Genomic DNA, 27,530 nt, shown 5'->3' on the forward strand with positions numbered 1-27,530 from the left:
AATTAAAATGTTTGGATATAAATGTTTTAAAATATATTTATCATTTTAATTTTTACATAAATATTTTTATTATAGTGATGTGAAATTTACTAAAACCTAATTACTTTTTGAGTTTTATACATAATTTTATTTAAAATTTTCATTGCCATTTCTATTTATTTATTTATTTATTTTTTGAGCCTTTATTTATATATATAAATTACAATTTTTGATAAATAATCTTATTAATTTTTTTTTAAGATGAAGATGATTTGTATATTATATCATTTAATAATACTTTTCATGGGATATTTATTACCAATTGGACTTTCTCTTCATGGATGGAATAATAAAAAATATGATATGGTAGAATATTACCTCAAATACATATTTTTTTTTGTTATTTTTGAAAATATGATAACACCTTTATTAGGAACAATTATTTACAAAATTAATCCATCTGTTTGGTGTTTTTTACATTTATGTATATATATTATATTAATTACTCCAAGGTTCAATTATTTGTATTTAATATATGATACAGTTAATAAATTTACCAACCAAAATAATTTAACTTTATTATGGAATAATTATTTAGTTAATCCTTTAAATGATAAAGTTAGCAAGGTTATAAAAAAAGTCAGAAATTTATAAGTTTTTTTTTTTTTTTTTTTTGTTTTATTACAAAGAGTTTAACAATTTTATTTACTGTGTGCTAATAAAATTATATAATAATAATAGTGAAAAGAAAAAAAAATGGGAACCACAATATAGGAGTACAATTTTTTCCTAATTATAAAATTTAAATATATTTATTAAACTATTTAGATTAGTCAAATTATTATAAGCATTTAATTAGATATATACAGGTATATGTACCAACTTTTATTCATCAATTCATTTTTAAAATTATAATATTTATTATATAAATTTAAACGATTTATTAAAATTTCTATATATATATCTCATATATACATATTATGAATTATTTTATTTTTTTTTTTAATATACTAACTTTTATTTTACCTTTCTCTTTATGGATATGTTTAAATTTTGTTTTATTCATTCCTATTAATACCCTTTTTAGAAATATACATATTTTTTTTTATGAAATATACATATTATATTTTTTTTAATATATTTTTATATTCGAAAATAACTTCTTTTTCTTGTTATAAGAATTATTATATTATCATCCTTTTTTTATTTGATTTTTTATTGTTATAAATGTATTAGATAAAAAAAAGATAAATGTCTTATTTTAATTTATTATTTTTACAATATATTAATTCTTCATTATTTTATTATTTTAAAATAATATGACATACTTTAAAGTTTGGTTATTCAAATAAATAAATTCCCAAATAAAAAAGTGAAAATTAAAGTAAATGAATATATGCACATTTCCATTTAACAATAAAAAGAGAAAAAATAATTTATGAGAACAAATTTTTTTTTATTCTATTCAAAAAAATGAAAATATAAATAATAGACATAATTTTTCATTATTTTGCCTTTATTTTTTTTTTTTAAAATAACAAAATTCATTAAAAAAAATTTATTATAGAAAAATATATATATATATATATATATATATATATATATATAGAATATTTGTTCTAATAAATTAATGCACTTGCATATGCAAAAAGGTGCAAATAACTTTTATTTATTTTTAGTATTATAAATGCTAAAATTGAATATTATTTCAAAAATGTTTTACAAGAATATGCCATATACAGCATATATTACTTTTCATTATGTGAATTTTTACTAAAGTAAAAAGGGCATTTTATATTCTTATTTTTTCATATAAAATTAGAACTATTATTATGAGTCTTCAATATATATAAAAAAGAAAACAAATAAATATATATCTTATGATATTGTATTCCTATTCATTGTTATATATGTATATATGTATTATTATATTTTATTTCATTTTTATATAGTTTTTACTATTTACTTATTAAGTAATATTTTTTTGCTTCTTTTTGTTCTATCATGATAATGTAATAATATTAGTAATTAATATTTTTTAAATATTTCATTTTCTGCTTTATAGACTTTCAGTTTTTTCATAATTTTTAAATTATTATTTTTATTTATTTTACAAAGGATGATTAGTAAGCATCATAATAAAACAATTTGAAGGAATAAGTAGAAATGTAGAAGAAAATATTAAAATAATATAATAGAATAATTAAAAATAAAATGATTATATTAAAATATTATATTTTGGCATTTTTGTTTTATACAATATTATTTAACTATTTAAGTCTCTTAACAAAAGGAGTAAAATTAAGCAAGCATAGAAATAGAAAGAATAGTCAATTTAATATTTTTTCTAATATAAATAATTTTGAAAATACAGAAAATAATGTGGAGAACAATTTAGATATTAATGATTATTTTAATGGCGATAAAAAAGGAAATGTAGAAAATAATAATGTTAAATATCATAATGAAATGAAAAATATAAAAAATAATCATAATGCAGACATAATTTATACAACAGATATGATAAATGAAAATAATAATAATTATGAAAAAAAAAATGCATTTAATACAAATATAGAAAAAAAAATTATATCTACAAAAAATGGATATATTACTAATGATTATATTCATCCTCCGGATATTTATTTACAATCTTTTAATGTAAAAAAAAAAAATAATAAATCATTAAATAAAAAGTACATAGAAAATTCAAATATTGAATTAAAAAATAAATTAAATTATTCATTAAATCCAGCATTAACTTTAGTAGCCTCAAGAGCAGTTGATGGATTATTAGGAGGAGTTCATCAACATATGCAAGGGCCATTTGCTTTGAATCCAGATGGAAATAATTCTCCACTTAGTAATCCTATAGTTACTCCTAATTTGTATCCAAGTCCTCATATGCCTCCCCCTAATGTGGCTAATGGAATACCTCCTCCCGGTTCACCTCCAAATATTTCACCACCACCCCCTGGAACTCCTCCTCCAAATGCTCCTCCAGCAGCCCCTGGTGCTCCTCCTACTCCCGTTCCTCCACCTCCTCCTAATTCGGTGATGTCCAATTCTATGAATGCATCTATGCCTCTTAATGCAATCAGTCAAAACCCTAATTTTAACATTCATCCCACTGCATCTAATTTGAGAGATGATCCTGGTAATGTTACTTATAATGAGATAGTTAGTATAACAATAGGTGTAGTTTTAAGTCTCCTTCTTTTTTGTTTTATTTCTGGTTGTCTAATTAAAATGTGTAAACCAAAAAAAAGAAGAAGATAATATATAAACAAATACATATATATACAACTTTAAATTATAAAATCTTCCAAAAAATTCATATACATATATTTCAAAAGATTTTTCTATATATTTTATAATACATAAATATATATATTATTCTTCTAAATATAAATATTATTAAAATTGTATTTTTTTTTTTGTTTATTAGTTATTCCATAGAAATTTTTTTTTATACATCATTTATCTTTTATTTTTTTTTTTTTTATTAATATTATTCAATTAAATTTTATTGTAAAATTTATTGATACTTCTTTATAATTTTAGAATTAATTAATTTAAAAACCTTTTACTATTTATATGTTTATACATATACGTATTTTGTTTGAAAATTTCTAAAATTATTTATATAAGAAAAATTTAAAAAGAAAAATTAAAAATAAAGAAATATTTTTTTCTCTTTTTTTTTTTTTTTGTTTTTTTTTAAATAATATAAAATATAGTAATTTCTTAAAACATTACTTTTTTAATTACACATTTAAGTAAACATTTCTAATATAACTTTCATTTTACTATGATAGAATAAAAAGTTTTTTTTCCTAATCTTAAAATTGCATAATAATTATTATGTACTTGCAAGAAATGACTTATATTTAATTGAAGTTTAGGATTGGTTACAAGATTCCTGTTTAAATATATACAGTTTTGGTTTATTTTCTCCTTTGCTTCTTTATTTGTAGCAGCTATTTCAAATTTTCTTAACATTTGCAAAATGTCTATTTTGTTTTCATTTAAATCTTCTTTATTAATTTCAAGAAATGGAAAAATTTTTAAATCTTCAATATCTTCAATTTTATAATTTTCTTCATTTTTCATCATTTTATTCATTTTATGAATTTTTTTAACAGTTTCCTTTCCATATACATATGATGTTACACTGTCAGAAAGCTTTTTCTTTGCTTTGTTAATTTCTTCTTCATAAGTTTTCTGAAAATTTATGGAATCTTTATTATTAGTTGTATCACCTATATTTTCAATTTCATTAAAGTTACTAGAATTACTATTTGTATAATTGTCTATTTGATGACTTGTATCAATATTTATATCTGTTAACATATCAGTATATGATTGAACTTTTTCATCTTCTATATTTCTTAAAAAATTCCAAAATAAATAGGGAGGGTTATAAGACTTATCAATCCATATAGGTAATTTTCTATTCTCATTAAATAAAGATTTGCTATATTTAACATTATTTTTATGTACTAATAAATTGGTGGTTAAACCAAATAATTGAGTTTTAAAAATGTTTTGGCAAAGTTCAATACCTGATTGTATATTACCCCATTGATCAGAACCCCCTATTTGAATATAAGTTTTAAAATTTTGAAATAAATATAAGAAATCGAAAGACTGTAATGTTACATAGTTTAAATCTTTTAATGTTAGATTTTTTTTTAATTTTTTTAAAAAGCATTCTTTTCTTAATAATTTATTAACAGATAAATGTTCTCCATATTTTAAAAAGTCAATGATGTTCATTTTATCGTACCATATATTATTTTTTAAAATGGTTAAAGATCCTTTTTTTTCTGATTCGTAAGTAAATTCTTTACTAGATGATAAATTGCTTCTTTCAATAATTTCATTTAAATTTTTTTTACTTAATTCGTTTTGAAGGAATAAATTAATTATATTGTTTCTTATATTCTTTTCATTTTCACAAATTTCTTCATCTAATGTCTTTTTTCTTTCGGTATTTTGAAAAGACGGATCTCCTATTTTTGTTGTGCTGCTTCCCAATAAAATTATTATATCTGTCATGTAATTTCTTAAAGTATCTAATGTAATTAATGGTATTAAATTTCCTAAATGTAAGTATTTACAATTTAAATCTATTCCTACATATACGGATTTTCTATATTTTCTCTCTTTTTCATTTTCATTCTTACATAATATTTTATCAATACCTTTTATATCGCTAACATAATGAATTAGTTTTCTTTCATACAATTTTTTTAATGCTTTAGATTTTACTTCATAAGTCCCTACATTACTATCTTGGATTTTAGTACTAAATAATTGAGGAACACTTTTTTTATAACATTTTATATATAAAAGATAATTAAATATCAATATAAGTTTTAATAATATAAAATAAGTTTTTATCATCATATAATTCAACCATTTTATTTCATTTTACATAAATACATTTTTCTTTTAAAGAAAGACTTCCTGTATATTCTTTAACGATTAATTAATATTTTTAAATAAACTATTTTTATTTCTTCTTATTCTTATAAAAAGTATTAAAATTTTTCTTGTCAAAAGAAATAGTAATATAATTTTAAAAGAATAATTCTTTTCTTTTATTTATATTTCTATTTTTTTTTTTTTTTCATTTTTCTAAATAAATTTTTTTGAGCAAATAAATTTATGTGTCATATTTTTTATATTTTAAATATTTTACTTTGATTCTTATATAATATTCATATGCATAAATATATAAATTTTTTTTTTTTAATTTATATTATATATATATATATATATATATGTAAATATTTTTATGAAATAATCATAAACATAAGATGACTAATTATCATTTTAAATAATGTTTATATTAAGCAAAAAGTTGTTCTTATCTTTTGAAATCCCTTTTAGTAAAATTCGAAAAATTACAGCACGTTCATCAGGGCCAGGAGGACAAAGTGTTAATAAGGTTAGGAGTTATTATTTTTATGTTTATATAAGAACATATAAATTTTAAATAACTTTATATATATACATTCATTTTAAAATTTCTTTTTATTTAATATTTATTGAAAGGCAGAAACAAAAGTTCAACTCCGATTTAATGTAGATGAGGCTAATTGGATTCCTCCTAATGTTAAAGAGAATTTAAAGTAAAAAAAAAAAAAATTTCCATAATAATAATAATGATTTATATTGTATATTTCTAATATGTTACTTTTATTTTTATACAAAAACCTCAGAAAAATTTATAAAAATAAATTGAACAAATTTAATGATCTAATTATTGAGTGTGAAGGTCAATAAGAAAACATAAACTTAGACAAAATATGAATTAATAATTTTAATATTATTTATTAAAATTAAAAAAATTTTAAATTTTATATAAAACACAATGTTGTTTTTTTTTTTTTTTTTTACTTTAGAAACCTCTTCACAAATATCGAATTATAAAATATGTGCAGAAAAATTAAAATCTATTCTTGATGAAGCAGAAGTGTGAATTATAAAGCATATTAATAAACAAATAAGAGCAAATATATATATTTTTATATTTTCAAATTTTCATCATTTTTATTTACACCTTTATATATTATTTGTTAATCTATTTTTTTTTTTCTTTTATATGTATTTTATCTTAGAATTACAAAGAAAGAGTTAAAAATACTTCAGTTAAAGATTATATTCACTTAATTAAATCAAGCGAGCAAGTAATACAATATATAATTTTTATTTTATATTTCTAATATAATATTACTTTATTTTGTTATTATCATATTTTATCCTCATTACTATATTATTATAATTTTTCTTTTGGTTATGAGTATTTTCTTCATTTTAAATATCATCTTTTTTTTCTTTTTTTTTCTATCATATATGCAGATAAAAAAATATAAAGATAATTTAATTGATCAAAAAAAAAAAAGAAAAGAAAGGAAATTTAATAAAAAGGATTACTATTAAAAATTAATAATTAAATTTTTTGATAATAGAACATATATATGTCTAATTAACAAATAAATATACGAAAATTGTTTTAAATAAATAATATTTTACAAGAAGATGAAATATTTATTAAATTTAACACTTTAAATTAATAATAGCCTATTTATGATATTTCTTTAGAAAATTAAAATTTTTTTTTTTACTATTAGCATTTAATAGTCTAAATAAAAATAAATAAATGAACACTTTATACACATATTATTTTCATATATTTATTGTAAATAAAAATATATCATGAATTTTTAGGTTGTAAAAAATACTATTGAAAAGATAAGTTTATGTATAAAAAATATATTTTAAAATTTTCAAGTATAAATTCTTTATATTTATATGATGTATTCGTTAAAAAAGAAAAAACAGATAATTTTCCTATACATTTTTCAAATGAACATAAGTAATTATTCTATCTTTAAATATATATATAAAATTTTTATAAAATTAAAAGAGTGCTTTTTTTATATATTTATTTATTTTTATTTTTTTTTTTTATTTGTTTTAACAAATGTGAAAATTTTTAATCTATAAAAATAACTTAAATAATTCGTTAAAAATTATTTAAAATAAAATTTAAAATAAAGATTATTTAAAATATACATGCGCGCACATATACATAAGCTTTGAAAAAAGATTAAAAGAAATAATCACATAATAAGAGTAATATTTTTGGTAATATCAATAATAATAAAAAAAATTAATATATATAACTAACTGCTCTTGATAAGGTCTCTAGTATTAATTTTTCAAAGATATATAATTTAGGTAGCACATCTTTTTTTATATTTTTATTTAAATGTTATAAATTTTTTTTACTTTCTTTTACTTTTACATATAACTTTATTCTTAAAATATACATATATATATATATATATACAATGTTGTATAAGCTTAATAAATACATTTAATTTACACATTTTGTTGCATAATTATTGTATTCCTTTTTACATTTCATTTTTTTTTTTTTTTAAGTGCATCTTTTTATTTATTTTTCTTTTTCTTTTTCTTTTTTCTTTTTTCTTTTTCTTTTTTTCTTTTTTTCTTTTTTCCTTTTCTCTTTTTTCTTTTTTTCTTTTTCATTTTCCTTTTCATCTTTTTTTTTTTTTTTTTTTTTTTTTTTTTTTTTTTTTTTTTTCTTTTTTTTTTTTTTTTAATTTTTATTTTATTTTTTTATTTTTGTTTTAATTTTCTATATCTTCTTCATCAATAGCTACAGCTGCTGCTTGTTCTAATTCCTTTTCAGCTTCACGAACAACGTTTAAGTCTATTTGAAATTCAGGTGCTTTTGCATGTTCTCCAACAAAAACAAGATTAGGTTGATTTGATAATCTTCTAGCTAACCATAAGAATGGTTTTTCAAAATTGTAATTAGATCTTGCTGATAAATCATAGTATTGCAAATTTCTTTTTCTGTGAAATTGTATTTGTCTTGACTTTACTTGTCTATCCTTAACATCAACTTTATTACCTACTAAGACCATAGGAATTGTTTCGCATACTCTTGTAATGTCTCTATACCAGTTTGGTACATTTTTATAAGTAATACGAGAAGATACATCAAACATAATTATTGCACAGTCACTTTTTATATAATATCCATCTCTTAATCCTCCAAATTTTTCTTGACCTGCTGTATCCCATACATTAAATTGAGTTTTTCCGAAGTTTGTTTGAAATTTTAAAGGATGAACTTCAACACCAAGAGTTGCTAAAAAAAAAGTTAATAAAAATATATATAAATGAATACATAAATTATTATAGAAGTGTTTTATATTGATACATATCATGGGTATTCATCATATATTATTTCATTGTATTTTTAATTGTTCATTTTTTTTTTTTTTTTTTTATATTTACGAATATATTTCTTTTCAAATTCCCCAGTTAAATGTCTTTTCACAAAAGTTGTTTTACCAACACCACCATCACCAACTAAAATTAATTTATATTGTGGTATAAATTCTTGTGAATCCATTTTGAATGTATCTATTAAAAATTTATGTTAGTAAAAAAAAAAGTTAATAATTAAAATTTTTATACTTATGTATATATATAACAGATATTTTAAATATTCATTTAAATTTATTTTTAAAAATAATATAAAATTTTGGAAATTTATAGATATCTCAATATAAATAAAAAAAAAAAATTATCAACAGTATATACTTTATTTATTATAAGCAAGAATACATTAGAAATATTTGAATATATATTTCATTTTTTAAAAAAAATATGTATTTTTTTAAAAAAATTACATTCAAAACGCTATAAAATAATTATATATATATTATGTATGTATATATATATATATATATATATATATATATATATATATATATACATTTATTAAAATAAAGTACAAATACATTTTCTTTTTTCTCTTACTTTATAGTAATTATGGTATTATTGACCAATAATTAAGTTTAAGTTTTATTTTATTTTATTTTTTTTGAAATTAAAATTTCAAAAATGCAAAAAAAAATAAAAAAAATAAAAATAAAAATAAATAAATAGAAAAAAAAAATAATAAAATAAAAATAAAAAAATAGAAAAAAATAAAAATGAAAATAAAATTTTAAAAAAATAATATGCAATGCAAAAGTAGCATTTGATATATATAAAAAAAAGCATTCACAAAATATATTAAATACAGGATTTACTTGCATATAAAAAAATTCATTTTAATGTTTAATAATAATAGCTATATGAATGAATTTTTAGAAATGAAAAAAAAAAAAAATAAAATAATAAATTTATATAATATTAATTGCATAAATACAAAATTTTATGATTCTTTCAGAGATATAAAAAACAAGAAATTTTTTATACAAATTGAATATTACAGAAAAAAAAAAAAAAAAAAAAAAAATAATAATTATCAAAATGAAAATAAAAAAATTTTGATGAAAAAAAAATAAAAAAAAAATTTAGTTACATCTTAAATATAAATATTTCACTTTTATTTTTCCATTTTTCTTTTTTTTCCCCCTCTCCCTACTTATCTTTTCTATTAAATTCTCTACAAACAATTTGTATATTAAAAAAATGAGCATCAACGAATTATTAAAGTAGATAAACAAAAAACCTTGTTATTTTTTTTTGTTATTAAAAGAAAACATTAGTATTCTCCTCTTAATTATTACTTTTTATCAATTTACATATAAAATATAAACAATTAATAAAAATTTTAAAAGTCAAATTAAAATTATTTCCTGTTGTATACATATTTTTTTTTTAATTTAAAAAAAAAAAACTTATTCAAGTTATTTATTTGTTTTTATATTTAAATAAAATTTTTATTAATGAAGGAAAAAAAAAAAAAGGAAAACAAAAATGTTTAAAGCTTAAGCTTTTATATTATTACTAGTAAATTATTTACCTAAAAAATTACTCCATATTGAAAAAATATTTTATATTATGTGATATAATAAGAAAAAATAAAAATAAGGAAATTTAACTAAAAATTTTATGAAACTAATGATCGGCTTATTTAGTTCACATGATTTATATTTTAATATTAATGAATCTAATTAACTTAATTATAGTTTTGTCATAAAAATTGTTAAGTATAATTTAAGATGTAGTCTAAAACAAGATTTGTTTTTCTTTTTATTAGAACGGCAAACCTTAAATACAAAACAATTTAAGATATTCCTTATTTTTTTAAAAAAAGTAAGAATATATAAGAATTCTAAAAAAAAAAAAATGTCAAATTAATTATAACTGTCTTAAAATTTAAAAAAAAAAAAATGAAAATAAAAACATTAAAAATAATGAAAAATCAAGGTTTTTTTTTCTTTATTCTGTGAATTAAAAAAAATAAAATAAAATGAATATATTTTTTATTTTTCTATAAAAAACTTTTAAACTTTTTTTAGCATAATTTTTATAGAACCTTAAATATATATACATATTTTTACTTATGAAGTTTTTATCGTCTCTATTTTTTTTTAATTATTTAAATTTTTTTTCTTAATTACTTAATTTTTTTTTATTGCATTACTTGATGTGTTGATCTTTTTTTTTATTAATTTCTTTTTCTTTTACTTCTTTTTCTATATGCATTTTTACCTTATTTTATTTTATATTTTAACATCTTTCAAAAATTTTATATAATTGATTTAACGAAGTCAATTCAATTATATATCCATTATTTGCAAAAGTGTTAGGAATTTTCATTATATTATTTAGTTGAATCATAGGAAAAAAATATTTTTCAAAAACTAAGTTAATATTTTTAGATACCGATAAATGCTTATTAATATCAATAACCAGTTCATCTCCTAATATGTTATCAAAATCGATATTTTCTTTTTCTGCTTGTCTTTCCATTTTTCCGTTCATTTTATTTTGTAGCATTTTCATTTCGTTTTCTTTTATCATCATTAAATCATCTTGAAATGTCCACTCCTGGTCATCTAATAAAGTAATTTTAGAATAAAAATCAGCTATTAAATAACATATTCCATTTATACAATTAATCTCCTTTTCATAATCAATTTGGCTAGCTAACCTTAAAAATAACAAAGGTAAAAATTCTTGACCAGGAAAGTATTCTCCGCAGCAAGCAGGAAAAGTTACTATACATCCCTCTTCAATAATAAGAGAAAAATAATCAGCATACATTTCTTCATATAGACAAATTTTTTCTTCTAATTCATTACATATCCTTTCAGCACTTTTGCTAGCATAATATGGATTTTCAAAGTAACCGGAATAAGAATCATTAATAGCAACAATTAGAAGATCGTATAAAGGAATAGGTGGATCAAATTTAAAAGGAGGCAGTTTTCCTATCCTATTTAAAATAGATTGATAGGTAATTTCTTTTATTATTAATGGCATTTTAATTAGTAATAATTTTTCTTGATATTGAATTAAACTATGCATACTATCTACAGGTCCTACATAAATGGATTTTTTTAAACATTCTGTTAACTCTTTTTTTTCTTTTTCTTCACATATTTTCTTCAATTTTTTAATGCTAGAGACTTCATCACTATCAGAGCGGTATTTTCTATTGTAAGTTAAATTACTAACATGTTTTTCTTTATTTGCATTAAATAAAGCAGCCTTAGGAGCTTCTAATTTTAATATTTCATATTCATTATCTTCAAATAATATTAGAGATTTATCATCCTTATTTTCTGTTTTCTTTACAAAATAATTAGTTAGAGTTATTTGTTTGTGATCTGTTCTTACCCTCTTGGTATCTGTTTGCTTTTTTATATTTTTATTATCATTTATTAATATAGTATCATTTTCTTCTTTTTTTACTTCTAATTTTAATGAATTTACTTCAAATTTTGTTTGTATTAAATTAGAAGACGAAGCATTAAAACTCCTCATATTATGAAAATTTTTTAAAAATTGTTCAATTTTTTTTGATATTAGCATTGCTATTTCTTCTTGATATAAAAAATGAACTTCTTTTTTTGTAGGATGAACATTAATATCAACAATGTCATACTTTAACCTTAAAGATAAATATACCCAAGGATAATTCCCTTTTGCTAAAAAATTAGAATACTGGTTTTCACAATATTTTTTTATTATATTAGATTCAATTAATCTATCATTTATAAAAAAAATATAGGATCCTTTTTTTCCATTATAAGTAGGATTACTTATTAATCCAAAGCATTTAAAAAAGGTAGGAATTTTTTCTTTTATAAATATGCAACTTAATTCTTTAGAAATATTTCTGCCATATATTTTTTGTATTACTAACTTTACATTATTCAGATATTTTTCATAATTATCATCTACATTCTTTTCTTCTTCTAATATTTTTTTTTCAAATTCAGAGTAATATTCAATATTGTTGCTTTCATTATCTTTACTAAATTCTTCATTTTTCTTTATCTTTTCATTTTGATCATTTCTATCTTCACTTTTAAAAATGTCATCAAATGATTCTTTTCTCTTCTTTTTTATAACATAAATTCCTCCTAGACCTCCTATACCCTTGCCAAAATTATGTGTATTTAAATCGACTGTATTACTAAGCCATTTCTTACAAGTAAAAGAAACATTTGGATAGTGAATTGCATATTTTTGTAAAACTTCTAAACATTTGTTATATTCTTCATTATGATTCATTGTTTTTAGTCTTGCTGGCATATTATAAAATAAATCATCAAATCTTATTATTGTTCCATCTTTACCTGAACAGACAGTTGGCTCTTTCTGTGCTGGTTTTCCATCTTTATAAGTACATGTATAACAGAAAGGAGAATTTTTTTTTTTTGTAGTAATAGTTAAATAAGAAACATGAGATATAGAAGCTAATGCCTCTCCTCTAAAACCAAATGTTTTAATAGTTCGTATATCTTTATGATTTGTTATTTTACTTGTTGTGAATCTTTCACAAACAATTTGTAAATCATCTTTATGTATACCATCCCCATCATCAATTATTTGTAATGATTTCAATCCTCCTTTATTTAAATGAACACTTATATTAGTTGAATTAGCATCAAGACTATTTTCAATCAATTCTTTTAAAGCATTACAAGGTCTAATTATAACTTCTCCTGCTGCTATTCTATTTATATCTTCATCAGAAAGTTTAATTATTCTTCTTTCATCACTTGAATTATTATTATTCATCTTAAGTATACATTGTACACTTTTAAGGTAAAATATTTATATATTAAAATTTTATGCAAAGTTTTTTATTCATCTAAATTATATTTCTCGTTATAAATGTAAAAAAATAATAAAAAAAAAAACTTTCTTAAAATATTTATAAAAAAGTATATTTATCTAACAAAGTATATAATTTCCGAAAAATAAAAAATATGATATTTTATTGGTCATGTTTTAATATTATTTCAGATTTTTTTATTATCTTTATAATTTTTTATATTAAGATGTTTTCTATTTGATTAATTTTAAGATAATTATTATATTGTAATTTTAAAAACTTTAAAACATTTTTCATATATTATCATCCACATTAACTGTTTTGGTAAGCTTGAATAGTTATTTTTATTTTTTTTTTTTTTTTACATTTCAATAAAAAAATGTGTATATAAATGTACTATATATATTATTTTTTGATAAAGTATGTCATTTCATTTTTTAAATAGACAAAAGAAAAGAGACTTTCTTTTTAGATACTTATTATATTGTTTTTATTTAAAATGATAAAATACTAAATACATAAATGAATTTTATCTTCATTTTTCTATATTATAAATAATATTCTATCTTATTTTTCTTTTTCTTCGAAGTAAAAGAAAATATGTATGTTTCCCTTTTATTTATAAAATATTGTTGATATTATAAAAAGTTATATCTTTTAAAGATTCAAAAAAAAATTGTATGCTTTACATTTTTTTTTCTTGATTTTATTTTATATATTTTTTTCTAAAATAAATAAATATATATCTATATTTATATTAAAAAAGGATACAGATATTTAAAAAATTAAATAATGTTTTTTTTTTCCATATGAAGAAATATATACATGTATATTTTTTTTTTTATATTTTTTTTTGTGCTTTTAAAGAGATATTCTTTATTATTTTCTTTTCATTTATTTTACTTTATTTTATTTTATTTTTATTTTTTAATTTTTTTTTTAGTTTTTGGAAATATATTGCATCAGAGAAAACTGTAACTCTTGCAATATATTATATTTTTATTATTTGTAAAACATAATTATTCTTGTTTTATTTCTTGAAGAATATACATTCATCTTTCTTCTTTTTTTTTTTTTTTTTAAGTTCAGGAATTTTTAAAAGAATATTTTAACTTTTTTTTTTTTTTTTTTTGTGTGAAAATTTTAATAAACTTCTCAGAAAAAGTTTTACACCTAAAAAATTTCATCCGCTGAATTTTTTTTGTTTGTATTTTAAAACATGTATATATATAGTTAAATTTTTGATTATTTATTTTATTCTTTTATTAATAAAAGAGATATATTTTTAAAACAAATATATTCATCTTAAATATTTGTCCTATGAAAAATATAAAGTCTATTTTATAAGAAATAAGATTTTTAAATTCATGATAATGATGTAATGAATTTTTGAGTTGTATAAATAAGAAAAATACAAAATGGGGGAAGCAAAAAATAAATTTGAAATAACAAGAAATAGATCATCTACTAGTATAAAAGAAAACTTACTATATTCTTCAGATATTCTAAAGACTTCTAGTAACCTTCTGAAAAATAGTTTATTTGAAGGAAATGATAAAAAAAATTATGTTAATCATACTTTTAATAAAGAAAAAATAATAAATATATACGATTTAATAAATACAAATGATACACTAAATGAAAATTGTTCAATAAATAATAAAGATGTAATATATAATCATTCATCAAATAATCATGTACTAAATAAGGAATTTTCAAATGGTATGTTTTATGACAAAATTATGATGAGTAATAAAACCTGCAACAGTGCTGTAAATAATCTTCAAAATAATTTTAGGGGAAATAATTTAACCAATGTTGTGAATTCTATTAAGTTTGAAGAAAACGCTAATATGAAAATTCCATCTATTTTAAAAAACTCTCCTCTTTATGTTTTATATCCTGAATTAAATAATATAAGAGAAAAAGAAGGAGAAAATAAAGAGAAAATAAATGACATAGAAAATTTTAATAAAAATGAATTCTTAGGAGAAGTAAATGATAAAAAAAAGTTGTCTAATTATTTGAGAGATGATTTAATTAATAATACATTAATGAGAAATAAAATGTATGATTATTTTGAGCTAGAAAAAAAAAATCTTATTCAAATTGAAGGACCCAATGAATTAAGTCATAAACTGTTAATCTCAAAACCAAATGAAGCATCTAATGTTATTTTAAATTGCTACAAAAATAGATATGTTACAAATAATAATAATCATATTAATAATGAATTAAATACTCTAAATTTTTTAAAAAAACAAAAAATGCCTATTGTTGAAAAAAGTGAAAGAGATAGTTCTATTATGCATTCAACTACTCCAAGAAAAAAAAATCTTCTAAATAAAGAAGTAAATGAGGAAGAAAAAATTTCAACAAAAAAAGAAAAAGAACTCTTGATTTCTCTCATAGATACTTCCAATAACACAGCCACCGTAAAAACATATGACTTCAAAAACAATAAAGAAGTTAAAGATAATAAAAATATATTCCAAATAAAAAAAAAACCCTTAAAGGATGTTGAAGTGCAAACTAACGAAGAAGAATTAAAAAAATCAACAATTAATGTTATTGACTCAGATGTAGAAAATGTTTACAATATTTTATATAAAAAAAAAAGTGATATACAAAGTAATAAAGCAAAAAACATTCATACATCTGAAAAAGATAATAATAATAATAACGAATTTAAAAATGATAATAATGAAAAAATAAAACAAGAATTATTAAATGACGAAAAGGAAAAAAGTGGGAATTTGAAATATAAAATTTCTTATAATATGACAAAACAGTCAGATAAAAGTGATGTTAGTATTGATGATAACTGCAGTGATAGTGATGATGATAGTGATAGTGGGAGAAACAGTAATGATAGTTACTCCAATGATTTGAAAAAAAATAATGCATATAAAAGTGAGGAGGATGATGATGATAAAAAAAATAAAAAAAAATTGGATATAAAAGAGCATATAGCACATTACAGTGAGTGCATGAATTTTGGTGTACCATATAATTTTGTAAATATGATTAATAACAAAAGTTCAACTTTTCATAAAACTCCTTTCATTGAGAATGTTGTCTCAAATGATTTAAAAGTAGGAAATATGCTAAATATGAATATTCTAAATATAGATAAAAATAAGAAAAATTGGAATAGCAAGGAAATTCTTAAGAAAAATTGTTTTCTTAAAAAATTAATTCCCTCAACATCGAATCATTCAGAAATTACATGCATACCACATTACATCCCTATGATACAAAATAATATGAATGTTCATCCTCCTGAAAATCATATAGATTTATATCATAACAATTTAAAATATGCATATAAGAATTTCATTTTTCCCATGAATAATCAATTAAAAAATACATCATTAAATAAAAGATTCTTACCTCTTTTGATAAATAAAAACTTCCCTTCCCTTTTAAAAAGTAGAAGAGAATCAAGAAATAAAAAAAAATTATACAAACTTGATAAAAATTTTCAAAAAATAAAAGAAAGCGAAGAAAGCACAATAAGTGAAGAAAGCAAAAGCGAAGATGAATATGAAAAATCTAAAATTATAAACAATCTTTTATTAAAAAAATTATATATAAGCAAAGAAAAAGAGTTAAATGAAAAAAAAAAATTTCAGGACACCTTTTGGAGCTTTTTACAAAATAACGACATGTTAAAAGAAAGAACAAGAGGAAAATTTAATAGTTTGAGAAACATTTGTTATAATGATACAGAAAAAGAAAATGTTTTATTCTTAAACAAATATAGATACTACAAAGGTAATTACAATAAAAATATAAATAATATGAAAAATTATTTTTTAGATAATAATCAAAAATTATACACAAAAGGTTTTAGTAATATAAACTATTATTCTCCTATTGCTCAGTCAAATCAAATAAAAAATAAATTGGATCCTAAAAAAAGAAAATATAGTCAACCAACATACAATGAAAATTTTAGAAATCAGGAAAAGGATGCACAACGATTTGTTAATTTTAATGAAAATCTTAATCTTTCTTCTTTTAAAGAAGAAAAAAATGATTATTTAAAAGAAAAAAAAAAAAAAGAATTTGAAAATAAAAAAGCATTATCAAAAATTCATTTAAATGAAAATTTTGTTATATTAGGAAATTTAAAGAGTAGTAATAAGAATATTTTAAATAAAAAAAAAAATATAAGTTTTAATAGTCATACATCACATCCAATTAACAAGGAAATTTACAATAGTTCATTAAGTAATAATAGTGAAAAAAGGTTAAGATCATTTTCTTATAAAAATAGACTACAAAAATTGAACATGCTATCAAAAAGTATTGCTCCTTATAAAGCAGTTATTAAAAAGAATGAAAACATACTGAAAGAAAAAAATAAAGAAAAATATTTTAATATTAATAAAAATGATTTAAAAACAGAAGTAGAAAATGTTGATAATGAAAAAAGAGAAAATTGGGAGTTAAATGAACAAAAAGATAGTGAAAAAGGGAATTATCAAAAAAAGCTAAATGATATAAAAATTTCATACAATATGAAAAATACTTTAAAAAATAATTATAATTCAGGGGAGAAATATCATATAACAGATAAAATGATCTCAGAGAAAGGAGCTGATTGCATATCTAACAAACTTTCTAATTTTTATAATATTTCACATAAAGATATAGTAGAAACAGAAAATTTTAATTTAAGAACGTATGGGAATAATCTAATAGATACAGTTAAGTTAAATAATTTGAATGATAATTTTTCTTATAAAGCAGTAATGTCCAAAGATGAAGACTGTACTATTGAGGGAGGAAATGAAAAAAAAGAAAAAAACTTAAAAAGCCAAATTCTTAACAATAATGAAACATTAAATGATCATTTAATGACATATGAAAAAAAATATATATATAACAAAACAGATAACTTACTTAGAATAAAAGTTAATTTAAAAGGAACTAATGAAAAAACAATAATTCCAAGCTTCAATAAGGATGAAAATAAAAAAATTGATAATTTTGATCATTTTACTTTTCAAGATTTAAATAAAAATCACGAGAACCTTGGAAAAAATGAGAAATCTGCGGGAGAAGCAATAAGTAACCAAAAAAGCATAAGCATATTAGATGAAACAAAAGGAAATTTTAGTAATACAGAAATGAATGAAATTAAAACATCAGAAAATAAAATAAATGATATAATTCGTAAAAGTAAAGATAAAAAAATAAATGAACAATTTTATTATATGAAAATGTATAATAAAATATATGGATTTCTAAATATTAAAAGAATTAGGTTTTTTTTTTTTTTTTTTTATATATCTAAGCTTAAAAATATTATATATTTTAATTTATGATTTACAAATAATTTAAAAATTTTTTTTTTTAATTTTTTTTATAATTTATAGAAGTTCCTAATGCAAAAAATTTCCTAAGAAAAAACAATGGTTCAGGAGGTGGTAATTATTTAAAAATAAAACAAAAAAGTATTAGTAATCAGAGAAACTGTACACCATTAAAGGATTCAAAAAAAATCGTAATAAATAAAAATATAAAGAATTATGTTGATTTTAATTCAAAATCTGGTTCATTAAGTAATGGGGATTTGACAAAATCAAATGAAATGATTAATCTAGAAAATATTGACCCACATAAGTGGATTCAAGGAATTTTTGGAGATTCTTAATAAATATATATCTATATGAATATATATGCATTTTATATAACTTGATATTTTTTTATTAAATTATTTATTTTTCCTATGCTAGGTTTTTATTCACTAAATTATATTTTCATGTTAATATATATATGTGTATATATTTTCTTCTTTTTTTTTGTGTAGCAGTATGTTTAAGTATTTGTTTTATTAGTTATTTTTTCTTATAAACATTTTTTTTTTTATGTAGAATTTGTATTCTTTAAAAGTACACTAAATATGCTATTTCAATACTTTTTTAAAATATATTTATTTTTGTATTTATAATATTATGTAAGAAATAATTAAGAGATAATGTAATTTGAAAGTAAAAGGAAAATTTGCATTATGAAGAGAAAAATATATTTGTAAAATTGAAATTATTAGCTATTAAGGTTATATCTTATTAATAATGAATATTATCTGAATAAAAAAATATGCTACAAGTTTATTTAATTCTATTTTTTTCATGAGATATTTAAACAAAAAAAAAAGAAAAATAGAAGAATAAAACAAGAAAAGGAGGATAACAAAAAATAAAAAATATTAAAATATTTATATAAGAAAAATTTTCAAAAGGTAAAAAAAAAAAAAAAAACATTAATAAATAAAAAATATAATTATTGTTTTTTTTCCTCATATTTAATCCAATCACATGAATTAATGGCTAGTTCAATTTCATATGAATCTACAGGTAATTTACCTGTATATTGCAAAATTTCTTTTTCTGTGTGCAAAAACAAACCTTCGTTTATATCTAATACAATTTTTCCATCAAAAATTCCCTCACCATAATTACCTTTTATAAATTCTATTACTAAATCATTTTTATTAATTATACACTGATCAGAAAAAAAAATATATATAGATAACATATGCATATGAATATATATGTTTATAAATTTAAGTTATTTTTTTATTAATATAACAAAAAATATATTTTAAAGATAAAAATACTCTCAATGTTCATTCCATTTTTATTATTTAAATTTTTACACAATATATAATTCTATGTAAATATATTCCTTCACTTTTTTCATTATTCTTTATACATTTACAAATAAATATGTATTAATTAGTCTTTCTTTTCTTTTTATTCTTTAATGAAGAATACTTGTACATATATGTGTTTTATTCAATAAAACACATTTAATTGTACATATATGATTTTTAATTTTACGTATTATTTACACGTAAATTATATATATAGATACCTTTTTTATTTCAGCTCCTAATGAATTTTCAATAGCTTTTGTAACTTCTTCTTCTGAAAATGATTGAGTTATTCCCATATTTCTGTAATAAATTTCATTAACAATGTATTCTATTTCTTCTTGTTCCTCATTAAACCAATTTGTTGATAAAATTAATGTTAAAAACGAAATTAATTTGTAATATTCTTTTTCATCTTTTTCTGTTTCTGCTTCTGCTACTTTTATCCATTGATCGTATATATTATTTATTATATCCCATATTTTTTTTTTATCAATGTCTACTTTTGCTTTATTTTCTATTACATTTATCAGTGTTTTTATCAATTCACACATATCATTAGGATACACATAAGTAGATGGCATCTTAAAGTTTTCCATTTTCAGTTAATGTAAAAAATATTTTTCAAGATTTTTACATCAATATAATTTATAATTTTTAATTTTTTTTTTTTAAATTATTATAATTTTATGTGATACTCATATATGTGTATTTACTTAATTTTTATTTATAACTTATATATATATTTAAATGTATTTTTTTTTTTCCCCCCCCTTTCCATAAATGAATTTTACTAAAAATACAGTATTGATTTAAAACAATTTTTTCTCTTTTATTTTATGTATGTAAAATCAATGAAGTAAAAAAATATAACACTAAAAAATTACTAGAAAAAATATAAGTGTAATTAAAAATAAAATATATAAAATAAGTGATCGTAATAAGATATAAGAATTCTGAATTCGGTTATTATGATGCAATTTGTCAAAAAAAAAAAAATGCATTCAAAGAAATTTGATAAAAATAAAAGATTAAATTGATCTAATTGTTAAAAGTTCTTATGTTTGTAATTTTTTAATAAAGAAAAATAAGACTTACTATAATTAATACCTAAAATTAAAATTATCTTTTTAATATTTTTTTTTTATTTTTTTTCTATTTATATTTAAAAGTGTATAACTGTTTAATAAGAATTAATTAAATTAACAACTAAAAAAAAAAAATATATGGACGATTTTATCTCAATTCTAATATTGATAATGCCTTAATTTTTAATTTAATTATTAATTTTCCCTTTTAAAAATATTATATATATGTATATATATAATGAGTTGATTAGTTACATTAAAAAGTGATTAACTATTTTAAATTATATATGCTATAAAAAATATATATATTCCATTTATGAAATAAAATTAGTATGGTTAAATTGTTAGAAAAGTGCCCTTTTTTTAATTTTTTTATTATTTATACAATATATAAATTTTATTTGAATAGTTATTTTACTTTTTATAGAAAACCTTTCTAGTTGAAATATATATCTTAATTTATTTCAGTAAAGAGATTAATTATGTACCCTACTAAAAAAATTTCATTATTAATAGTTTTATGAATTAGTGAAGGAAATATTTACATTAGTTCTTTTTCTTAGTTAAATAATAGAAGTTAAATCGATAAATTATATTTAACTAGAACATGTGACTATTTCAACTTTAATAAATTGTTAATATGGAGTCTTTTCTTATAATAATGAATAATTTTTTTTTCTTTCTTTAATATGTAATAAAATATAATTTTAAACATTTTATTGATTTTAAACTGTATTTTATTATATTATCCTAAATATAAAAAGATAAAATCTGAAGAAATAAAAAAAAAAATTTATTAAAAATGGTAGCTTGATATTTCTTAAAATAATTTTCTCTCTTCTATATAAAATTTCTATATATATAATATGCTGCATACACATATATTTCAAAGTTATTCTCTTAAATATTTTATTATTTTTTTTTTTATTGAACTAGTATCTCTATTTTAAAATTATTTTTTGGTTGTAAAATTCTTTTTTTTTATGTTAGATTATATATATATATTTTTATTATATGTTGTTTAATTTAATAATAATAACATTCAGTTATTAATACAAAAATATTTGTATATGCTATTGTTTTTTTTATGAATTTTTAATTATTGTATTATTTTTTAAAATTAAATTTTGAATAATTTTTTATTAATTATACTAAATTTTTTTTATCTTATAGACAAATTAAATTAAAATAAGTATTAAATGAAAAAATTTTATTAAATTTTTTATATATTAAGGATTAGAAAAAAATAAGTAATAATGCACGTTCTAATAATTTAAAAAAATTTATGCATATATTTTTATTATTATCGTGCTACTGTTTTTTTTTTTTAGATTTTTAAAGGGTACAAAAATTTTATGAGATAAAAAAAAATATCATTTCTTTTTTTCTTTTTCCTTTTCTTTTTCACTTTTATTTTTATTTTTCCTTTTTTCAATTATTTTTTTTCCTTTTTCCTTTTTCTTTTATCTTCTTTTTTATTTTCTTTTTATTTTTTTTTTATTCAAATTATGATACATTTTGTTTTACTTATAAGCCGTCAAGGCAAAACAAGACTTGCAAAATGGTATATACCTTTATCTCAAAAAGAAAAAGCGAAAATAATAAGAGAAACTTCTCAAATAACATTGAATAGAACACCCAAATTATGTAATTTTGTAGAATGGAGAGAATATAAACTTGTATTTAAAAGGTTTTTGCAAATATATTAATGAAATTATTTTATTTTATTTTTTTTAATTTTCTTAAAATTTTATAGAATTATATGTAAAGAAAACTGTATTATTACTGCATAAATATGTTAATAAAGTTTTTTGTATATATATATACACATAATATATAAAATAATATATATTAAAGTTAGTTCTTAATTATATTTGTTTTTTAAGCAATTCTTTATATAAAGAAAGAATCATATTGCTAATATTTAATGTAAATTAATAATTTTATTAACATATTTATATAATATTTTTTGTTTAGGTATGCTAGTTTGTTTTTCATAGCTTGCATAGATAAAAATGATAACGAATTAATAACTTTAGAAATAATACATCATTATGTTGAAATATTAGATAAATATTTCGGAAATGTGTGTGAATTAGATTTAATATTTAATTTTCATAAAGCATATTATTTGTTAGATGAAATTTTAGTAACAGGTGAGCTACAAGAGAGTAGCAAAAAAACAGTTCTTAGAGTAGTAGCAGCACAAGATGCCTTAATGGAGGACAATAAAAGTAGCAAAAAATTAGGGGCAATAATCTAAATATCATAAAAATAGGAATATATATATATAGATACCTTATACCATTTTAGAAATTTCATTATATTTTCAATTTTTTTTTTATGCATATAAATTTTGTATTTTGTATATATAAATTTTTTTTTTTTTTTTTGTGTTAATAATCATATGAACCTTTCTTAAATAATTTTTTTCTTTTTATTTTACATCTTTTTAGTAACATTTTAAAAATATTATTAAAAGTTTTATTTTCTTTAATTATATATTTATTTTTATATTCATATGTTTTTATTTTAATTTTTTGTGTAAGTTAATGTGGAAAAAAAAATCCTAACATTTTTTTCTATGTATTTTTAATTTAAAAAATGTTTATTAAAAATGTTCATTAAAGAAATAATTATAGCTAAAATATACATAAAAATGATAAATAAAACGCAAAGATATTTTCGATTTAAAAATTCGTATAATATATATATTAATAATTATTAAATATCTCTTTTAATTACTAATGCCTTCCATACATTTTGCAAAAAAAGCATTAAAAAAAAAAAAAAAGTATATAATAATCTTTATATAATTAAAAGCATTTCATATAATTAATATTTTATATAATATTATAAAATTGAAAATAAAATACAACTAAATTTTAAATAATTAAAAATTTGTAAGGTTAAAGAGAAAAAAGAAATAAAATAAAATATAATAAGAATTTCAATAAGTATTTCCTAAAATTTAAAAGAACAAAATATAATTATAGCTTGATGTATATTCATATATTACTGAAAATAAAAACATATAATAAAACTAAAAATATTAAAAATTATAAATTGAAATTATAAATTACTCTTCTTTATGGATACATAATTTTTTCTATTTATTAGATTTATGATGATTATGTTTCTTTCATTTCAACACTTTCCCTTTTATCTTTACCATCCTCGTTATTATTTTCAATTGGCACTTCACCACTGTCTTCATTGTTAACATTTATTTTTCTGGTATCAGAATTTTCTGCATTGCTTTCTTCTTCTAAGCTTTTTCTTTCATAATGATATGCATATCTAGCTGTTAATAATAATAATTCATTTAATTTACTTAAAAGTGATCTAGGATCTTCTAAAATTCCTGCTGCAATACAAGCATTATCATAAAGTTGTTGAACTAATAATTTAGCTACCTCTTGATTAGTATTTTTTAAATGATAAATGGATGTAACAATAGTGTGAGATGGATTTAATTCTAATGTAGCAGGTAAATTTTGTAACATATTATCTTGAAATTCTGCATTTTTCATTGTTGCTTTCATAACTTTTCTTAAAGTTGGAGATAAAAATCCTGTAACTACAGCTGGTGAAGAGGTTAATCTATCAGAAAACTTCACATCAGAACATTTGCTTCCCAATACTTCCTTAAAATATTTTTCTAATTCTTTTTTCTGCTCTTCATTAAAAACATTTGTTTTCTGTTGTTTACTTTCTTTATCATTTTTATTAGCACTTAATACAGCATCATCAAAGTCTTCATTCTGGGAAGAATCAATAGAAACAAATTTAGAGCCATTATAAGATTGTAAATTCATTAACACAAATTCATCAATTTCTTCAAATAATAATAAAACATCTATATTTTTTTTTTTAAATGGTTCCATATATGGGGAAGATAAAGCCACATTTTTATCATTTGCTGAAAAATAATATATATTTTTTTGGTTGTTTTTAAATTTTTTTATATATTCTTTTAATGATATATATTTATTTTCATTTATGGAATAAAATCGCAATAAATTCATCAAAATGTTCTTATATTGATTTTTTGTAGAATCTTCCAAAACTCCTTCTTTTAAATTATAATTATAATTTTTATAAAAATTTAAATATTTTTGTTCATCTGTATCTGCTTCTTTTTCTAATGTTTTTAAAATTTTTGTAACAATTACTCTTGATAGCTTATCCATTAAAGTACTATCTTGCATATTTTCTCTGCTTATATTTAAGGGCATATCTTCACAATCAATTACTCCCTTAACAAAATAAAGCCATTTAGGTATAATATTATCAGCATTTTTTTTTACTAATACTTTTTTGCAATATAAAGAAATCTCTATTTCGTTATTTTGTTGAAAAAGTCTTGATGGTGCTTCTTCAGGTATATAAAAAACACTTTTAATAGACATGGGTGCATCAGTTTTATATAATAATTTATATATGTAACTTTTATTGTCATCATATGATTTTTTTTTGTTTAAAAATTTGAAAAAACTTATATGTTCTTCTTCTGATACATCATCTTTACACCATAAGGGTTTTTGATTATTTATTAATATTTCTTCTGTTTCTTCTCTAACTACGGAACTATCCTCACTGATATTTTTCTTAATAGTTTCTGATTCATTTCCATTAATGGAGCTTTCAATTTTTGTTTCCTCTTTTTTTTTATCATCTAATTTTTTTTCGTTTTCTTCTTTTAATTCTTTATTTTCTACTTTTTTTTTATTTACTATGTACACAGGGAAGTTAATAAATGAAGAAAACTTTTCTACTATTTGTTGAACTTTATTAATGTCAGAAAATTCTTTACAGCTTTCTTTAAGATGACATACAATTTTTGTTCCCCTTTGTAGATTGTCCACTTCTTTTAAAGTAAACATTCCATTACCATCTGATTTCCAATAATATCCTTTTTCATTATCATAAGAACGAGTATATACTTCTACTTTATCAGAAACAACAAAAGAACTATAAAAACCAACACCAAATTGGCCAATAATATCCCCTGCTTTCTCCTGATTAAGCTGGCTTTGTTCAGAAAAATTTTTTTCTTTTAAAGAATTCAAAAAATTTAATGATCCACTTTTAGCTATTGTACCTAAGTTTTCAATAACTTCTTCCTTATTCATACCAATTCCACTATCTTCAATAATAAATAATTTTTCTTTTTCATCAGTTGAAACTTTTATATAAAAAGGAATATTTTTCTCTTCAGTTGTATCTGAACTTTTAACAGAAGCACATTGAATAAATCTCAATTTTTCAATAGCATCAGAAGCATTACTTATTAATTCTCTTATAAATACTTCTTTATCTGTATATAATGAATGAGCAACTATTTGCAATAACTTTTTTGTTTCTGCTTTAAATTCATAGTTTTCACTCGTACTAAAATTTTTTTTTCCAATAGAATCATTTATGTTTTTATTCAATTTCTGTATATTTAAATTACTTATATTTCTTAATCCATTCCATATTATTTGATTTTTTGCTTGCTTATCTAATTTTGAGCATATTCTGCTCAATTGTAATGAACTTTTTGTAAATTTTGATAAACTCATTCTTACAATTTCTTGATATATATATATTTTATTCAATTATTTAGAATAATAAACTTTATTTGATATATTTTTTTATATAAAATATATTTTCATATAAATTTGGAGAAAAAAAAAAATAAATTAATATGTAGGATAAAATGGTATAATTAATTAATTTGATACCAATGTAAAAATTTTATTTATTTTAAAATGGAATATATATATTTTCAAAAGCAGTTATTATTCATATATTGTTTTTCTTCTTTCAAAAAAAAAAAGAATATAATTTATATTTAAAATTATGCTTGTTTTAAAATATTTATATAAAATAAAAAAGAAAGAAAAAAAAAAACATTTAATTTTAAATATATTTTTAAGAAAAATAATCCTTTTCCATCTAATTTATATAAATAAATTTTCTGCTTTATTTTTCATTTTTTTTAAATTTTGATGAGAGAAAAAAAAATTATGTCGATTAAATATTTTTGTGGTTACTTCAAATAATTTTTCGGTTATTTCTTTTTTTTATTTTAATAAAATGCAAAATTACAATTCACAAAAAAAAAATATTAAAATATTTTGTAGAAGTGAAAATACTTGATAAATTTTATTTT

At 18.8% G+C, this 27,530-nt stretch overlaps 10 protein-coding genes across 10 annotated transcripts; 5 read left to right on the forward strand and 5 right to left on the reverse strand.

The window, feature by feature from the left end:
* Positions 1–282: 282 nt before the first annotated feature.
* On the forward strand, positions 283–633 carry PRELSG_0914100 (conserved Plasmodium protein, unknown function; the record flags this gene model as incomplete). The annotated part of the gene is made up of 1 exon (XM_028676571.1): positions 283–633. The coding sequence occupies one exon, from the start codon at positions 283–285 to the stop codon at positions 631–633; it is 351 nt and encodes a 116-aa protein (XP_028533046.1).
* A 1,560-nt stretch (positions 634–2,193) lies between these two features.
* On the forward strand, positions 2,194–3,258 carry PRELSG_0914200 (conserved Plasmodium protein, unknown function; the record flags this gene model as incomplete). Its single annotated transcript, XM_028676572.1, has 1 exon — positions 2,194–3,258. The coding sequence occupies one exon, from the start codon at positions 2,194–2,196 to the stop codon at positions 3,256–3,258; it is 1,065 nt and encodes a 354-aa protein (XP_028533047.1).
* Positions 3,259–3,780: 522 nt separating this feature from the next.
* Positions 3,781–5,388, reverse strand: PRELSG_0914300 (tyrosine--tRNA ligase, putative; the record flags this gene model as incomplete). Its single annotated transcript, XM_028676573.1, has 1 exon — positions 3,781–5,388. The coding sequence occupies one exon, from the start codon at positions 5,386–5,388 to the stop codon at positions 3,781–3,783; it is 1,608 nt and encodes a 535-aa protein (XP_028533048.1).
* Positions 5,389–5,827: 439 nt separating this feature from the next.
* On the forward strand, positions 5,828–6,930 carry PRELSG_0914400 (conserved Plasmodium protein, unknown function; the record flags this gene model as incomplete). Its single annotated transcript, XM_028676574.1, has 6 exons — positions 5,828–5,935; positions 6,043–6,119; positions 6,210–6,265; positions 6,393–6,463; positions 6,609–6,677; positions 6,850–6,930. The coding sequence occupies 6 exons, from the start codon at positions 5,828–5,830 to the stop codon at positions 6,928–6,930; spliced, it is 462 nt and encodes a 153-aa protein (XP_028533049.1).
* A 1,217-nt stretch (positions 6,931–8,147) lies between these two features.
* RAN (GTP-binding nuclear protein RAN/TC4, putative) lies at positions 8,148–8,941 on the reverse strand (the record flags this gene model as incomplete). The annotated part of the gene is made up of 2 exons (XM_028676575.1): positions 8,148–8,674; positions 8,824–8,941. The coding sequence occupies 2 exons, from the start codon at positions 8,939–8,941 to the stop codon at positions 8,148–8,150; spliced, it is 645 nt and encodes a 214-aa protein (XP_028533050.1).
* A 2,114-nt stretch (positions 8,942–11,055) lies between these two features.
* On the reverse strand, positions 11,056–13,578 carry MLH (DNA mismatch repair protein MLH, putative; the record flags this gene model as incomplete). The annotated part of the gene is made up of 1 exon (XM_028676576.1): positions 11,056–13,578. One exon carries the CDS (start codon positions 13,576–13,578, stop codon positions 11,056–11,058), a length of 2,523 nt encoding a protein of 840 aa, XP_028533051.1.
* Positions 13,579–15,033: 1,455 nt separating this feature from the next.
* PRELSG_0914700 (conserved Plasmodium protein, unknown function) lies at positions 15,034–18,951 on the forward strand (the record flags this gene model as incomplete). Its single annotated transcript, XM_028676577.1, has 1 exon — positions 15,034–18,951. One exon carries the CDS (start codon positions 15,034–15,036, stop codon positions 18,949–18,951), a length of 3,918 nt encoding a protein of 1,305 aa, XP_028533052.1.
* Positions 18,952–19,909: 958 nt separating this feature from the next.
* Positions 19,910–20,881, reverse strand: PRELSG_0914800 (conserved Plasmodium protein, unknown function; the record flags this gene model as incomplete). Its single annotated transcript, XM_028676578.1, has 2 exons — positions 19,910–20,131; positions 20,504–20,881. The coding sequence occupies 2 exons, from the start codon at positions 20,879–20,881 to the stop codon at positions 19,910–19,912; spliced, it is 600 nt and encodes a 199-aa protein (XP_028533053.1).
* A 1,997-nt stretch (positions 20,882–22,878) lies between these two features.
* On the forward strand, positions 22,879–23,633 carry PRELSG_0914900 (AP-1 complex subunit sigma, putative; the record flags this gene model as incomplete). Its single annotated transcript, XM_028676580.1, has 2 exons — positions 22,879–23,060; positions 23,348–23,633. 2 exons carry the CDS (start codon positions 22,879–22,881, stop codon positions 23,631–23,633), a joined length of 468 nt encoding a protein of 155 aa, XP_028533054.1.
* An 868-nt stretch (positions 23,634–24,501) lies between these two features.
* On the reverse strand, positions 24,502–26,937 carry PRELSG_0915000 (heat shock protein 90, putative; the record flags this gene model as incomplete). Its single annotated transcript, XM_028676581.1, has 1 exon — positions 24,502–26,937. The coding sequence occupies one exon, from the start codon at positions 26,935–26,937 to the stop codon at positions 24,502–24,504; it is 2,436 nt and encodes an 811-aa protein (XP_028533055.1).
* Between the last annotated feature and the right edge of the window lie 593 nt (positions 26,938–27,530).

Source organism: Plasmodium relictum (assembly GCF_900005765.1).
Source record: "Plasmodium relictum strain SGS1 genome assembly, chromosome: 9".
In the NCBI taxonomy this organism is placed as follows: Eukaryota; Apicomplexa; class Aconoidasida; order Haemosporida; family Plasmodiidae; genus Plasmodium; species Plasmodium relictum.